The sequence below is a fragment of the Chrysoperla carnea genome, chromosome 2 (assembly GCF_905475395.1).
Source record: "Chrysoperla carnea chromosome 2, inChrCarn1.1, whole genome shotgun sequence".
Taxonomy (NCBI): domain Eukaryota; kingdom Metazoa; phylum Arthropoda; class Insecta; order Neuroptera; family Chrysopidae; genus Chrysoperla; species Chrysoperla carnea.
In genome coordinates, this window is record NC_058338.1 from 56,810,718 (window position 1) to 56,829,314 (window position 18,597).

The 18,597-nt window shown below is 27.9% G+C and overlaps 2 protein-coding genes across 3 annotated transcripts; both read left to right on the top strand.

Annotated features, from left to right (window-relative positions):
• The first annotated feature begins 466 nt into the window (after positions 1 to 466).
• LOC123291987 (juvenile hormone esterase-like) lies at positions 467 to 4,086 on the top strand. Of its 2 annotated transcripts, XM_044872481.1 has the most exons (8): positions 467 to 744; positions 980 to 1,117; positions 1,179 to 1,338; positions 1,936 to 2,324; positions 2,609 to 2,947; positions 3,403 to 3,577; positions 3,642 to 3,704; positions 3,769 to 4,086. In XM_044872481.1, exons 1-8 carry the CDS (start codon positions 538 to 540, stop codon positions 4,074 to 4,076), a joined length of 1,779 nt encoding a protein of 592 aa, XP_044728416.1. In that variant the 5' UTR covers positions 467 to 537; the 3' UTR covers positions 4,077 to 4,086. The 2 variants fall into 2 exon arrangements, with proteins under 2 accessions (XP_044728416.1, XP_044728417.1); XM_044872482.1 differs by lacking the exon at positions 3,642 to 3,704.
• Positions 4,087 to 8,634: 4,548 nt separating this feature from the next.
• Positions 8,635 to 14,265, top strand: LOC123292800. Its single transcript, XM_044873514.1, has 3 exons — positions 8,635 to 8,690; positions 12,750 to 12,960; positions 13,976 to 14,265. Exons 1-3 carry the CDS (start codon positions 8,646 to 8,648, stop codon positions 14,263 to 14,265), a joined length of 546 nt encoding a protein of 181 aa, XP_044729449.1. The 5' UTR covers positions 8,635 to 8,645.
• Positions 14,266 to 18,597: the final 4,332 nt, after the last annotated feature.

Below are 18,597 nucleotides of genomic sequence, written 5' to 3' on the forward strand. Positions count from 1 at the left end.
AGTGTACGGAAATTCCCGAAACCGAATTCAAATTTCAAGAATGAGAATTTACATAAAAAAAATTCAATAAAGGGGTTCTTTGATCAAAATCTTATTATAAAGATATTTATAGTCCGAAATATAATAATTTCATTATAAAATTTAATAAAAATAGGTACTTAAATCTTATTTTTTGATGTTTAAAAGTTATAAAAACGAGCGCCAAATCACATAACATCTATTTATACCAAAATTATTACCCTTAATAGCACAGTAACTTAAGAGGCTACACTAACACTACTGCGCTAATGATTGACACCAAGCAAACGCACGCAGCTCAATTCCTTCAGGATAAACAGTGATGTACGGAATTAGCCGCTGTACGGTATTAGCCTCCGCTCCCCTAATTATAATAATATAAACGATAAACCATAAAATAAATCAAAGTATTAAATTTTTAATTATTTAAAAGGGCATTATAAAAAAAATTAAAATATCCAACAAATATTATTGTTTAGTTCGTTATTGAAACACAACTTAACTGTATTGTTATTCAAAATGTATTTACTTCCAATAATTACTGTCTTCTATTTACTAATAATAGTGTCGAGTGGATTGTTACCGATACCTCCAATAGGTCCAATAGTTAAAGTTTCTAGTGGTAGTTTACAAGGAAACGTGTTATTGAACGATTGCCAAGAACCATATTTCGGATTTCATGGAATTCCATATGCTAAACCGCCAATTAATACACTTAGATTTAAGGTAAGAAAATTATTAATAAAAAATTTTATTTTTTTATTTTCATTTCAAAAGGAACGAATTTTGCCTTTGTGTCAGACTAACGTAATATTTTGACTAAAACTGTTGGTTTTTGGAGTTTAATTGGAATCTCAAAAGCGTTTGAATCGTTAGATTTTTGGGAATATTACCTAGACCCACTGACTTTAAAAACGAAAAATTTCTAAATGTCAATTTGAATGAAGTTTTTTAATTACAGTCTCCTCAGCCTCCAAATGACTGGTCAGGCATACGAATGGCGAATTTGCAGGGTAATGAATGTGTTCAAAGGTCGCTATTTACAAATAGTATAATTGGAAATGAAGATTGTCTTTATGCAAATGTCTTCACAAAACATGTAATTATATCCTTAATTATTAAAAATTAAACATAGAATTAATTTTTTTTTCAAATCATAGTTACCAAACGATACAAACACCAGCTTAAAACCTGTATTGGTTTTTATACATGGAGGTGGTTTTGGATCAGGAAGTAGTGACAACAAACAATACGGATCGATATATTTGATGTGTGAAGATATTGTTTTGGTGACTTTCAACTATCGTTTAAATATTTTTGGTAAGATTTTAATATTGCTTTGGATTTAAAATTGAGAAAGAAAAAGTTTGTGAAAACTTTGATAATGAAAACTGAGAAAATAAATTTAATCATTGAGAATCGAAAAATAAAACCAGTTTTAATAAAAATCATTGATGGCATAAGTAAATGGTATATGAAAACATCCTCATATTTTCGTTATTTGTAGGAATATCGATTTGAATTTTGCACAGAGATGCACATATGTGATGGGTCACATTTTTTAAGATACTTAACCGAAAACTGAACTTTAAACTCAGCCTATTACAAATTAAGAAATAAGGTCGATTATAAATATTTTGCCTAGCATCAAAAATGATTAGAGATATCGAAAAAAATTATAAGAAAAAGTTGCTTAGAATATTTTTTTATACCCATTATTTTGGTCCACACTCATTATTCACATCCAAATTATTTGTTATTCAAATAATAGCAGAATTTTCGAAAGCCTCGCATATAGAATAGGATTCAATAGAACCATAACTATAAAGAAATCTTTCAATACCAAGAAAATCTTAACTCGACTCGACTCGTCTTTTAAATTAGGTAATAAAACATAATTTCCAATTTTTTGTACAGGATTCTTAAGTTTTGATGATCCATCAGTGAATGTACCTGGAAATGCTGGTTTAAAAGATCAAGTGCAACTTTTACGCTGGGTGCAAGAAAATATAAAACAATTTTCGGGTGATCCTAATAAAGTTACCATATTTGGACAAAGTGCTGGCGCAGCATCTGTAAACCTATTAATGTTGTCTCCATTAGCAAAAGGTTTATTTCATCGAGCAATTTCAAATAGTGGCACTGCGCTACAACCATTTGTCTTTACTCCACGAAGATATCGTGAATTGGCTAGATTATTAAAATACAATGGTGATATAAGTAATCAAAAACAAATTTTCGAATTCTTCATGAAATTTGATGCGGCAACTTTGTTAAAAGCACAAAAAAGATTAAGAACTACTTTTGTAAGTTTAATATGTATATCTAAATTTTTTCAAAGCTTAACTGAAAATGGGCACAAATTTAATTTTTAAATGAATATTTTGTGGCAGTTCTTCTTTTTCTTACAGCTAACTATATTTTTCCCATTTTTTAGATAAATAACATGTTAATAAATATATTATTATTAAAATTTCAGCTCGAAATATTTTCTTAGTGCTAAACAAACTTAAGGCTCTCTGATTGAACGCTTAAGTGTTAACAACGATGAGTTAATGATAGTTTTGACTCTCTATTAATTTTATTTTAGCTGCCCTATTTGGGCGATCGCAGTGAAATGGTAGTAACCGTTGAAAATGAAATCGGAAATGCAGATCCGTTTATCACTTCAATGCCTGAAAAAATAATTGCCAATAAACAATACAATGATGTGCCATATTTATTAGGATTTAATTCAGAAGAAGGAGCGTTCTTTTTAAAATGGGACACAAATGTGCATTATAATTTTAGTGATGAGCAAGACACCATACCAAGATATCTACGTATTGAAAAAAATACACCAAAAGCTTTTGCATTTGGGAAAAAAATTAAAGAATTTTACTATGGAAACCAGATGCCTAGTTACAATAATTTAATGAGCTATTACAACGTAAGTACGTTCTTTAATCGATAAATTAAACTATGCTGATTCAACAGAAAAAATGGGGTCTTAATTCTTAGTAAAAAAACTCCGTATGATTTCCTTTTCAAATAAACCAGAAATGTAACAAATTGTATCGAAAATTCAGGTTCTTTTTTTATAAAAAATCCATTCAAAATTTTGAATCATATTGATTGGGCGAAAAATTGTACTTATATTTTCTATTTGAAAATTGTTTTGTTTATGATCATAAAATAAAGACTTTCATGTGACTTAAAATTGATAAATATTTCTTAAAATTTAAAGCGGACTATAAATGGGACTAATACGGAGAACCCTAGACAACCAATTTAATAGCATTTAATTTAGATTAAATTTTTCCAATTTTATTGCAATGAAAATCTTATTGATATTTTCAAAAAATAATATTTCCAAAAACTTAGGAGGATTTATTTTACTTACAGATGATGACCGACTCAATTTATTCTCATAAAATAAGTGAAGTAGCTAGAACAATGGCAATGAATTCAAAATCACCAATATATTTTTATGAGTTTAGTTATAAGACACAGTTAAATTGGGCATCCAGATATTTTGCCCGAACGCCCCAACCAGCAACATCCCATTGTGACGATTTAGGTAAGAATTAAAACCATGTTAAATAATTAATCCAATTTTCCACAACTAATATTTAATGTTTTAGGATATTTATTTTTTAATATTTTGAATATATTACCCATAAATGCGCGTTCGGATCGGAATTCGGGTAGGCAACTTTTTATCAAATTGTGTACATAAATTTGCTGAGTAAAGAATATTTCTTGTTACAGGATATCTTTTCTTCAACATTTTGAATGTATTACCGGTTTCACCAAATTCAGATGCCGGCATTGGCAGACATCGGATGATTAAATTTTGGACAAATTTTGCTAAATATGGTGACCCAAATTCAAAAACAAATGATCCATTATTAAACGTTACATGGTTACCGATAAATAAAGAACATTTTTATTATTTAAACATTGATAAAGACATGAGCCTACGGGAGAATCCAATACAAAATCGATTATTATTTTGGGATAATATAGAACAATGTGCGGCGACGACTCAATGGAGGGAGTGTCTTCAAAAAATTTAATGAGCGGCAGCGAATGATATTTATTTTAATAAAAAAATCAAAGTTAAAAATGAGGTTATTTCAAAGTCCCACCCTTTCAAAGAATAAACTTAAATATAATTTCCTTACACCCTAATTCAACAATAAGGATAAAGCTAGCAAAATTTTTGGGAATTATTTGCAAAACAAAATTTTTGTAGGCGTATTCTTTACAGGTAACTCGACAATTTTTAGTATAAAACTGCTGAGAAAGTTTTTGAAGTACAGTACTCGGCTAAGTAAATGCAACAGTAATTTTGTCCAAGTCATAATATAACGATGTGTCCGTTGTCTGATGTTGTACCGGGTCATCAGAATTGTCGGACAAAATGATTGTTGGATGCGTTTTTGACTCATTTTCTTAGAGAACAATAAAAATGCATATTTTTATATTTGAAGGCCTTCGCGCAATTAAAAAGTTTTCCGGGCCCGTACTTAAAAAGGATAGAACTATGCCTACTGAAATTATAGATTTTTTTACTTTTTTTTTAAATTTTATTAAATCTGGCTTCAGCAAATCTGCTATACAGAAAAATTTTTGATTTGTTACAAATAAATCAAAAAAAGTAATAAGACAAGTATGTTGTCGATCAATGAATAAAAGTAATACAAATTTTCTGTGTTTTAAGATATTTCAAGTAGCTTTTATAGGCTGGGTTGGATGTTTTTTAACAGTACTTTCTAGTATTTGGTGCCCTCTATTTAAATTGTGAATAATGCAGCAATGATAGTGGATAGTTAGCAGTCTGCTGTGCAACCAGTTGAAACACATAAAATGTTTGTCTGGCAGATCATAGATGGCAGTACCAGTAGTTTAAAATCTATTATTATAAAAACACACAATATTAACTAACAAAGGCAAGATATCCTCTGCAAAAATAATTCTGTTAAACAAAAACAAAAAAATAAATAAATTTAATAATAAGGAAAATTTTTACCTAAAAATTAGTCACAAAGCACAGGAGCGTAAAAATTGGCGGATGTAGTTTTGACCAATGCGTTTTATAACAGTAAGTTTTGTTATGCTGTTTACAGAATAACTTTTTTTGTAAGTCAGCTTTCTTCAATTTTAGCATATCTTCGTCTCCCATAGAATTTCTTGATGGTATTTATTTATAAGCACCAGAATATTATCGAAACACTGGTCAAATTTGATCAAAGCATGTAGAATTTAACAATACATTTGAAAAATATGACAGAATATTGAGAGGGGCGAAACCCGAATGATTGGCAAAAACTTACCCACTTCGAAAACTGTAGTGCTTGGTATCGAATTAAATTTTTTACATATCTAGTCGAATAAAACCAATACCTTAACTCTAATATCAACTCTTGGGAAATAAACGTGTTTTTACTTCAAAAATGTAAGAAAAATTGACTTATAAAGAATCATAAGATTTACGATCTAAAAAATTGGAATACGTTCATAAAAATATGGGCGCAGTTCTATGTACGATTTTGATTAAGAATACGATAAGGCCCTAACGGTTATGGACACGGAAACTGGTATTTCAGAGTGTGAAAGTGAGAAATTTGAGTAAAATCTTAATTTTTGGAAAATCGAAGGACATGGTGTCTACTTAAATGTTATTTTCGATGCGCACTGTGTCACCACCTCACCTTTCACGGTATAGTTTAAGGATTCGAAGACTTCCCAATGAATGAAGGCTCAAACCTTTTGTTACAAAAGTGGTGGATATTTTTGTATTTTTGTACTATTTATATTATTTAAATTAGTTAATTCATTGGTAGTACCTTACAATAGAACATTTCCAAAAATGTGGCTTACTCACAAAATCATGTTAGGAAGGTTTTTGTAAATATTTAAACACGAAAAAGTAAGCTGTTAATCAATTACAAGCTCGAATAACTATAAATCATCTTAAATATCAAAATCCAACTCCTGGTTACAATAAGATGGCCGCAGTAAACTTTTGTTTAAATCAGATTTTTGTTTATATCTATATATGTTTTACTTTGCACGAATTGACTTTTTTCTCACTCAAGTGACGCATTTACCTTTTAGGCACCTTATACAGCTACCTAAGGCCTCCGCTAATAAAAAATTCTAGTTTTTTTTTTTTTTTTCACATTAAAAATTTTAATTTAAAAGGTTTCCGTGTGTTGCTATTGGTAGATTTACGAGATCTGAACAAATAGAAGGTATAGAAATAGAAGAAAAGTGCAACAAAGTAGACAAATTTTTGGTCAAAAGACTCCCGTTGGAAGCCCTATATATATACGAAGGATAAAAAAACTGCAGTGTAAACTGTGGCTTAGGGAAGGAAAAGCTAACCCGCCTCTGCTCAAGTGGACTTTCACCAATTATCTCCCTCGAGTCATAACAGTTGTAAATACTGCACTGATCGTGCTTGCAAAACGCAATTCACATATTTAAGGAAGTACGAGCCTGGACAATTTAGGGTAAAAGACTTGATTTTTGTATATGAAGTTGGATTATGTCTGCAATTTTGAAAATTTTAGAGGGGATTGGCCGATTATTTAAGTTAATAGATGACTTCGAAAGTAGGCATATTTAACATTGGTCTAATGGGAAAACGGTAGATAAATGTATTGTTTTCATAGATTTCTCCAAAACAAAATCGGTCGAAAAAAAAAAAACTAAGTTACAACCTTAATATATAATTGAAAACAAACCCGTTGTGCATGACAAATTAAGGACGTATGAGCACGGTAGTGGGGACTAATTAAAAAAAATATATTTTCAATTTTGATGGTAAATTATGTTATAACTTGACAATATAAGACGAAAATTTTTCGATACCTGGAGTAATTTTCAAAATATCGAAAATTGAAAATTTTGTTAAATATTTAGCTTTCGATATTTCGAAAACCAAGGCAGATATCGAAAATTTTATTATTATTTTTCGTCTAAATTCATGAAGCTACAACAAAATTCAAAACTAAACTTGTCTTGGCGCTCGTACTACCTAAATACAAACCGCATAAAATCTTTCACGCACAGAATAAGTTAATTGCATTTTCTTTTATACCAAACATATTATTTTTATAATGTTTGCTTTCCATTCTTATCATAAACTATTAAAACACAGAAAGTTTTATCTGAATGGTGTTAATTACAATTAATATTCACCAATATAAAACACAGAGTAGATTGAATGACTCAAGATATATTTAAATCAGTTACTTTTATTATCATGTTTTACATGAAAATGTTATTAAGATGTGAGAAAGTTTTGTAATTGTAAAAATAAATTCGCTATTATTTTCAGTTTTCGTAAACGGTAGATAGATACAATGTAATCCAGGTGTAATCGTTAAAGAAAATTTAATACCTGTAACTTTTAGTTTACGTTGTAAAATACATATTTCAAAAATATCTACATTTATTTCTGTAAGATAATTTTGTATTTTTGTATTTAATTAAATACGTCTTTACCATCCATCTGAACACGCTGTTTAGGTGAATTCGACTTTCTTGAATCATCGTCCACTTAGCAGTCATTACAAGGAAAACATGAAGCTCGTAAATGAAAAACCCTCTTAGAAAATAAAAAACCAACGTGAAAAATAATTAAATGATAATTTGCATGACTTCCTTACAGCAACATTTATTGAGGCATTTAAGGTAGTGTGTTTTATTCTTCCACTGGCTCCCCTGCTTAACCATTTACCATCTTGGCTTCGACTTTGCTATTGTTTGTTGTTACGCTTAGATTGGCACCAGTCCTAAATCGATCGTTTTTACATCGTTCCTTACGTGTCAACAAACAAACGCATAAACCATTAAATATAGAATTTTCGAAAATTCGACAATTAGATCTATTCCTATAGCTTAAGATTTTCTTACCCAGTACAATAAAATGTCCTGTGAAGTTTATAAGGAAATAAAATTTTAAATCAGATGTGCCACCCACTCCCAGAAAGAACGTTGGACCTGTTATGATTTCCAATGATAAAATCTCGAAGCTAAAACAACAAACTAATTCAAGCTAAAGGTTTAATACCATTTACAAAATTTTTACGTATTTAAAAGTTAAATTTTAAAAGTAATAATCTGGATTAATTTGGATTAAATACATATTTCCATGATTTAAAAAAACTTTGAAACCATAAGTACCACCTATCATAATCCTTACCATAGATACAAAGTCGAATGTATGATTGAAAACGTTATTATTGCAGAAATTTAAATCAGATACTAACAGATTGGTTTCAGCTACCTTACTTACATGCTGAGCTAATTGTGTAATCAGCATGTTATAACTTTCGAATTCTGAGCCATCGAATCATGGATACCTCATTAAACGAATGAACTGATTTCAAGCATTTTATTTATTTTTTTACGGCTTGTTTTTGAAGCATTATGTGAATTGATATTTCGAAAAGATTTCGTGTTACATGTTACCGTTTTTTAAAACTTTGAAAATTTGCATTAGTTCGTAGAATTAAAAGTTATGCGCATCGGCATTCTTTTTTTTCAAGGTGTACAACTTGCATTAGCTATAAATAAATGTGCATACTTTCTTTTTTTTTCATTTGCATTTTTTTGTGACGAAAGGAGAAACAATGAAATATATATTTTTCAAAACAGTTTTTCTTGAAGTGTTACTGGTAAGTACTTGTATATATTTTGTTTTTTGTACTCGTTTTAGTAGTAATTTTTTGCCATCCATCAATAAGTCAGTTTTTATTATTTTGTATTAATTAAATTGTAACATAATACAAAACTAAATTTTCACATTTTATACAAATGCAAATTATTTGCAATCATGTTGAAAGTTTAGTCTCTGGCTACTGAGTTTTGAGATTTAAGTTAGAATCATTATTTAAGTTAGAATATTTAATTCATACAATTTTAATTTTTGATATATATTAGTTCAAAATCGATGAGATATTATTTAGTCATTAACGAAAGAAAATTAGAAATAATTTTTTTCTTTTCTATTTGAGAATATTTTTAGTTTCCCGTGGGAATTGAAAAACTTATCATATCAAGCATAGCATATCAAGTAAGGCCTCCATTTTCAAAATATTGGACACAGTAGTTTCGAATATAAGATAGATGGAGAGTCAATACACTCGATTTTCATACATTTTCTTTAAATTGTTAAACTTTTCATTTAAAAATTATAAGAAAAATATATGTTTAAAAAAAAAATTCTTTCATTTGATACTCCACGCGATCCACTATATATTTTTTTTTAATTTTCTCATTTATCCTCAAAGTAGTTATGATATTGACTCAGTGCTTAGTCATGATAGTGAAAATCAGTTCGCCGTCCGCGCACCAAGTGAATAAATTTGACGTTTAAGAAGGCTGTTATGACGAATTTAAAATTGTTTACATGTAAATGTTAAATTAAAATTATTGAAAAAAAAATTATTAAACTTGTTGCATTAGAAATTATGAAAATAAGAGACGAAATTCCATAAATAATATTTTTTTAAATGTAAATTAATATAATTACTCATTTAAATTTGTTAGAAAATAGTATTGAGTTTTAATATGGACCATATATGTATACAATCCATAGACTTACATATCCATTCATACAATTATATTTATGTGTGTTGTTACTATAGTAACTCCTGCGTCTTTAGAAAGTAGGCTATGATAGATAAGTAAAAAGTAAATCGAGTTCGGTCTTATCATAAAATAAACACTAAAAATAACTAATTAGTTAAATTATGAACATTCCAATTTGTATTAATTAGAGTATTAAGTGGCCTATGAATTAAAAAAATAATAAGGAAAATTCTCAAGGAAATTAAAGTTTTGTTTTATGTTAAGATTATGCATTCCAAATTTCATAAAGTTTGGATAGTAATAAGCTCGTAAACACCATGAAATTCTCTATTAAAGTCCCCATACACATATAAAATGGTCGCTGGGTTAAATTTGTTCTAAATGAATACGTGACCGAAGACACTTAGTATAATTCAAACATTTCTTATCATAATTTTTGTTTGTATTTTTTTAATAACATTTATATTTTAATAATGACATCAAGTTTAACTTAAAATGAACGAAAACACAAAATTTTAAAAATATTTATTAATTTAGAAGACACATATTACTTTTTAAATTTATTTTATCTTATGTTTAATTAATGTTTATATAAAATATTTTGTAGAATATATCTAGATATGAGGCAATTATAAAATTATTCATTACAAGGGGAAATAAATTTAACAAGATTTGATTGGTAATGATCTTAAAATGCTACCTCAAGAGCTCTCTTATTAAGTAAATTATTATTGTATTCACTCTAAGACATTTGTAAGAATGTTATTTACTTTCAATGAATTCTTACAATGCGCATGTAACAGAATCGGTCTCCTAGAGTATCGAAAATCACATTCATGTTTTACCCAGACGACAAGGATTTTCCAGAATATTAGGAAATTATTGAGTTTAGGTATAAAGTGTACGACATAGCTTGTTTGATAGTTTCAAGCAGTTGAGGTAAAAATTGTCTTTATAAATTTTTAGGAGATTACGATGTCTTTGATTTTCGGGATGAAATTAATGACTTTTAACCAGAACATAAAAATTAATGTTTGAATGGAAAGATAATTTAAAGAAAAAAATTTTGATCAAACATTAATTACGTAATTAAAGAAAAATTCACTTTTATCAAGCTATATTTAATTTTAAATGTCTCTCCACCTGTAACTAATTTTGTTTCTACATTTTTGTACGTTTCTAGTTTACTTTATTTTCTCGAAGCAAAGAAAATTAGACAGTTCATTTATTTGATAAAGTTTTTATGATTCATTATGAAATTTTTTGATAATATTAAAAAAAATTGAATTATTTTTTAATTAAAAACAATGTTCGAGGACATATTTAAACAATAAAGCATCTTCCATTTTTTTCTTTTCGAAAATGAATACCTATTTAAAAAAATTTCATTTGAATGTTTGATATGTGTCGATTATGCTGTTGAAATTTTAAAATTCGTGGAAGTTTTATGATTCATTATGTCCTTCTTTATTAATGTTAAAAACAAATTGAAGTATTTTTTAATTAAAAACAATGTTCGAGATCATATTTAAACATTAAGAGATCTTTCCTCCTTTCACTTTTCGAAAATGAATACCTACTGAAAAAAAATCCATTTGAATGTTTGATGTGTGTCGATTATGCTGTTGAAATTCGAGAAAAATTCGCGACGTTATAGATGTATGTTATGCAGGTAATAATGTTTTTCAGATCGGCCCCCACTGTAGCTCAAAAAGTATTGAACTACTATCGAGTCAATTTTTATAGGAAGATAAGGTACCTGATACTTAAAATAGTAAATTTCATTACGCTTGACTAAGGATGCGTTTAATCAATTTTAAGCTGACGGTGTTATTGAAAGATCAGCTCCCTCAATATTGCCCTTACTGAATGTTGTAAGATTACTACAGAGAATATCCCCATAAATTTTGAGCTTGTCCAATTAAATTACTGTTCACTTTAAAAAAATTTATTTTAATCAATATTGAGTCCTAGAAGTAACAGCAAAAATATTTTTAAAAGTTGCTCTATCATTAATTATAATATGAATAGTGAAGGTTCTAGAATTTGAAAATTGAAATTATTAACATACCAGCTAAATTCGATCGGATTTCGCTATGGTTTTGTCTGATAATTATTATTAGTGGAGTAATTATTATTCGGGGAAAAGTATGTATAAACATTCTTGGGTATAAATGCAACGAATTGTAAAAATTTCAAGTCAATATATTAAAAAGGCAACATCACACAATATTCTCAAGCAGTTTCCTTTCCAAATACTGACTGTGACTACAAACTAGAACCCCCCCCCCCCCCCCCCCCAACTAAATAACTGTTGAAATGATATCGCTCAACAATGTGGCTAACGAAAATTTCATTTAAACAATAAAATTAAAAAATTTATTTTCAATTTTGATGATAAATTATATTATAACTTGACGATATAAGACGAAAAGTAAGCATAAAATTTTTCGATATCTGGCGTAATTTTCAAAATATCGAAAATGGAAAAATTTGTTCAATTATTTAGCTTTCGATATTTTGAAAACCAAGGCAGATATCGAAAAATTTTATACTTTTTTTCGTCTACATTATGAAATTATAACAAAATTCATCATCAAACTTGAAAAAAAGATAAAAATAATTTCAACTCTAAATCAACCCTGCTCGTACATACCTTATATGGACGGATTCACTTGGTTTTTTATCTTTTCTATGCCATTGCTTATTTGTTTTAAGTTTTTTTAAATTTCATTCATTCTAAGTGAAAATTATCAAAAACTTTCAAAATATGTCGTTTTTTTAAATTCCTCTATAAGAGCCAATGTATTTTATACTTTTTTTTTCAATGACTTTTTTCTTAAGATTTTGCTCGGACACCTATGCTAAAATTTTAACCACATATTTAAACATATATTGAGTTAAAGGCAGCTTATAAAAAAAATTTGAGCCTTTAAATCAAACATTGTTGTTGTCATGCTCATACATCCTTAAAACATGTACTAATCAGATAAAAGAGTATTGAATCATATTTTTTGAACTGACGAAGAAAAATACAGGAAGAATAACTATTTTTAAGAGGCCAAGAAGTATTTTTAGGGTTTGTTGTATATTCATTGACGGCTGCTCCATTAATTCTAACGATGAATCTAATTGTTTTTTAGTTTGTTTATTGCAAATCAATCAACTACGAGAGAAACAATGATGCAAGATCAAGAACATTTCAAGTAACTGAAAATCCAGTTGAAACTATTGAGATTACGCCAAGACCAAACCTGTTTTTTAATAAACAAACACCAAAAACAGACCAAAATCAAGTGTTCAGTGTTAATTCCTTTCAAATTGCATCCCCACAAAATGAACAATTTTCTAACAGTGAGTATGAGACAATGGGAGAGCTGAACATAGTAAATTTTTCCGAATAGCAAAGACAATGTTTTAAACAAACCAATTTCGGTAAAAAGTCAAAATTACTTCCTGTAGGTAGGTAGGTAGGTAGGTAGGTACTACTTACATATAAGTTTTAATCTCTTAAGGTAGTACCTACACGAAAGTGATATTCCAAGAATTTCTCAAAACTCAGAATATAAAATATTTAATTCATAATACAGTTGCTGTTAAAATTAGAAGATGATTTACCATGCCATACATGAGATATTAGCAATTAAAAGTGACGCAATTTGTACGTGTACATGGGAGAAGTGTATAAAAATACACAAATTTACAAATATTATATTTATTTACCAATGAATGACGTCCACCATCTCTATGAAAAACTAATATAATGTAGAATACTATATTTAGAAAATATATAAATAAAAATAAAAATTATTTACCATATAGTTTCGATAAAAAACTTAAATAAATAACTCGTTTTAGCGATGATTTTTGTGGAAAAGATATGAAGACTAATGTTAAAGGCATATGTCATAGTGTGTGTGTTTATATGTATACTAGAAACAGTAGTGAGGAACTACAGTCTTGTGAAAATAATATATGGTATATGTATAATAGTCATAGCACAGTTAATGCACTGAATGATAGTATTAGTCCAAAACTTTTTGACTGGACGGTCGCGGAGGAACTACCTTAAGAAAGATTTAAAAATTGAATCTCCTCAGTCTTCTTTCTTAAAGTTGCTCAATGAGTTTAACATTTTGTAACTACAAAATTTACTCCAATATTTTTGTTATTGAGTTTTTCTTAGGATAGTATTTTCGAAAACCGACGTTTCCAACATATTTTCCAGTTTTCTTTTATAATTTTCATATCACTTCAATATTAAAGTGAAAATCACAAAAATATTTTTGTCGATAAGGACTCTTTTTAGTATCTTGTCAACTTTTAGACCTTGGCATTTTAAGAATATTAAAATTAATTTTATTTTTAGATGCATTGTCCTTACATTATAATTCCGGATTCATTGCACTTATGATAAACATGTTATTGAAATTGTACACGATTCAAAAAGATGGTCGATTCATCAACGATGTGAGAAGAAATTCACCAGAACTTTTACCTTCTGATCCATATATTGAATTGTTACTATCACATTATGGTAAATATTTACCTAAATTTTCCGGTTCACCAAAACATTTTTACTCACATATTACAGTAAATAATTTACACAATAATCAACCTTTTGGTAATTATAAATATGTCCAAGATAGAAATGATTGAATATGTTGTCAATGAATTTTCATATAATTGTTATTTTTGGTGGACTCCAAGAATTCAAAAAGTAGCTCGTAACACTTACCCAAATTTTGATTATGAATTTTTAATTCTTTATGCGAGTGTTACTTATTGCTAGCAGAATACTTACATAATATTGAAATATAGAAAATAATTATTTTTACTATTTTTATATTTAAAATGATATCCCGCGAGGAATTTTTTTCCATAAAAAACTTAACGGTGCCCTAAAAATCTACAGGGAATGAATGAGTCGTCAAAAATAGCCTAAGTTGTTTTCACAGTTGTATTTGTATATACGAGGTGAATCATTTTAATCGAAATGGAAAAAAGAAAGCAGAGGAAAACTTTGAAAAAAAAACAAATGCTGGAGTCAATGGAAGAAATCTATAAAATATCATGAATTGATCTTAACTTACAGTATCATCTCAAATTCACTTATTTACCTCATCATCTAAATTCATATTTTTGTTCGAAACAGTTTTGTTTAAATTGATAAATATTCGTGTTGTTATAGTATGAAGAAAACCAATAGCATTATTTGTTCCGCTTTCGAAAAATTCAACGTCCGTAGTCCGACACTCTTGAAAATAATGACTGATAATGAATTTACACCGTAACACCTAAAAGTGTAAAATTAGCACACCATGACAAAACTATAAAAAACTACTATAAAAACCTTGATAAAAAACGAAAAATATTTCAACATTTTAAGATTATTGTCCATTTCTTTCTTGTGATGGTTTCTATAGTTCTACGTTTTCTATGGTTTGAATTTTGCGTTTGTTTTTGATATCTTCTTACTAATAACAAAAACTAAATATCTACATACATTTTTAGCATGTTTCACATAAATCTAAAATTTGTACGCTAGCTTTATACCTTTTAATTTATATATATATTATTATTAATTTATTAAAAGCAGTTAATTTATGTAATCAATTAATAGGGTAATTACACCAAATCAGATTGATGCCAATATTTTAATAAGAAATATTGTTTGATAGGTATAGAGTAAATAAATTATTACTTATTAAGTCATAAACTTGATTTAAAATTAATAATACAAAATATTCTTAAAATAAAATAGTAATAAAATAATAATAATTTATATTAAATGGATTTTTGATTAATATTAATTTTTTTTAAATGTCGTTAGATATTATTGACCGTGAGTCCATAATGACGTGATGAAATTATCGTGATTATTTTTGTCTAAAGCTAAGTTTGATAATAGAGAAAATGTAATTTTAACCGTGGATAGAGTGGCGAATTTATCCATGGAAATCCAGTTTTACGATTTGGTGTTTTTGTCTACTGAATACGTTAGAAGAAAGTTATTCACAATACAATGCGTGAAAAAATGGTAGAAAATTATTGAACGTCTGCAGGGTTGCAAAATTTGGTTGCAGAGTTTTTTTTTCTGTTTATTACACTTCATCTTTCAAATTTCTTCGACATTTGCAAAACTTCCCACCATTTTTGTCAAAGAATTGTATTGTCAATAACTTGCCTGTAATCCTTTCGACAGACAAAAAACAATAGTTGAAAACATGAAAATACTAAGGGATATCAATCCGCCAAAATGGTAGACGAAAACAATAATCAAAATTTCGCATCATTATGAGCTTACGGTTTATTATTGTTATTGCTTAATACTATTGACTGATTTTTTGTGAACTTTTTTTGTATTCAGTATTCAATAAAACTTAACAAAAAGCTGATATGTGAAAAAGACTATAAATGCAATTTATTTATGAAATAAATATATATCATTGTGATTTGATTTTTGTTAAATGTAATGTTGATGAAATATATAAATATGATATTGTTGTGTATAATATCTTTAATATGTAGGAGAATGCTTTAGAAACGTTCGAGCCACTGTTTGTAGCACAATTTTCTCTATTTAAATTTTATAATTAGAATTCTTTGCTGCGGTTGACATGGAAATATGGGGAATGTCAATACCAAAAATCTTATAAAACAGGTGGTAACAAATAATTGACTTGAGTTAATTTTTGAAATATCTTGTATAGCAAGTGTTGAATGTCAGTGCTTGCATTACTTTTTTAATAAAATAGAATAAATTAAAAAACTGGCACAAATATTTAGTTTTCAAAAATTTTCGAAAATTTTTTAATCTTTTGTTGCTTTTTTCAACAATTTTCAATTTTCACAAGACCATTAGTTGAACCAACCTGCAAATTTTCAACTGCCTATCTTTAATAGTTTTTGAGAAAATGGGCACCAAAGTTTTGTCTTAATTTGCGCCCTCGGTAAATAGTGCTGTTTACGAAAAAATATTTGAAATAAAAGTTGTTTATTTTTTTTATAAGGAACATTTTTTACATTTAAACTTTTGTTCTATCTATAACTGTTTACAAGACCCATAATTGACCTATTCTGCTCATTAAGAACTCAAACTTACTTTTTATGTTTTGAGCACGCTGTAACATTTCAACTTGATATCTCTTTTCGTTTTTGAGTTAGCGTGATTACAGGAACAGACAACCGGAAATGGAATAAATAGGCGATTTTATGGAAACTTGTACCAACATTTGGTTCGTAGGATCAATATTTCTAAGCGTTTAAAACTTGGGACTAAACTTTATATACCTTGATATATATTTCATATATATACAGGGTACAATAACGAAAGCTTTAACTTTGTTTAATACGTTAAAGGTTTCAAAATTGCAACTTGCAAGTACTTAAGCGAAACAATTTAAACATTTATTTGAATTAGTATATGTATTTTTGAGCGCACTTTACACTGTAGGAAAGTAAAGGCTTTTCAGCGGTAATTCAAATACTTTTAAACTCTGAAAAGATGCTCAAGTGAATAATTAGAATCTTAAAAAACAATTATACATTGTAAAATAGTACATGTTGCAAGTGAATACGTTCTAAACATGGTAGCTAGTAAATAGAAATTCACTTGCTACCATTGTTTGGAAGAAAATTTTTGAGCAGGCAATACTTATTTTTTTGAATTAAGTAATAAGATCGTTGAGACCAGAAATATTGACTTGCTTTAAGAAGACCAAAAGCCAAGTAAACGCGTAATTTTTTTTACAGTGTAGTATTTATTGATTCGATTATTGAAATAAGAACTTTTCCCATTTTTATATTTATATTTTTGGTACGATATATATTTCGGGTTATATCTCCAGACTCTAATATATATACTATATAATATAATATAATATAATGTATTTCTTTTCATTGTATTTATTAAGTCTATATATTATATATCTACCAATATTTGATATAACATTGAATATGAATGCGGTATTCAACATTTGATAAAAACAGATACAAAGCCTATAATATACAATGTTCTATAGGACACCATATTATTTATATTAATATTTTTATGATAAAACATTGAACACAAAATGTTTTCAATGTTCAATCGCATTATGTTAAAATTTGATGGCAGTAACAGATAATTGCATTTTGACAAAATATTGATTTATAAAATCAAATTCAATGTAGAATAAACTATAACGCGTTCCTACAATATTTTAAAAATGTTTTGAGTTATATACACGATAAGAGTATATAAGTTTGTAGTGAAATAATGTGTAATTTTTATCTCTATTGTACCACTAAAATAAAATGTTTCAAACAAAAGTTGTTTAGTTTTTTATATGTAACATTTTTAACATTTAATGTTTTGTTGTATTTTTTACGATTTACAAGACCCAATTGACCTATGTTCCTCATTTATGTCCTGAGCAAGCTATAAAAATTTCAGCTTGATATCGTTTTTCGTTTTGGAGTCATCGTGTTGTTCGACGGACAGACGGATATACATTCAAACGGATAAGTGTAGCATCAATATTTCTAAGCGTTACAAAGTTGGAACTAAACTTAGTTCATATATTTCATATATACATGGTATAAAAATATTATGCTTTAGTTTTGTAATTGAAGTACTGTGATTATTTTGTACTTTTCGTGTAGTAGTTAGGTAGTAGTTCTATGATGAAAACTAAAATATAATTTTAGTTCAATGTATTATATAATATATATTTTTGGTGATACTACTTGAGTCAAATCATATTTTATTTAAGGAATTTTATTATGATTTTTATGCCATCTGGGAGTCTCAAATATATAAAGACTAGCGTGGATTTTGACGTGATATGAATATAAATAAATATTTTGTAGGCATACTTATGACGTTTCTATGTGGCATGTATATATGTATATGTATGCAAGCATGTATCTTTGTCGTATTCTTTGACGTGATTTGGCTTTCCTCTAGCGAACGACATTATTTCTGACATTGAACTTTTATTATTACTA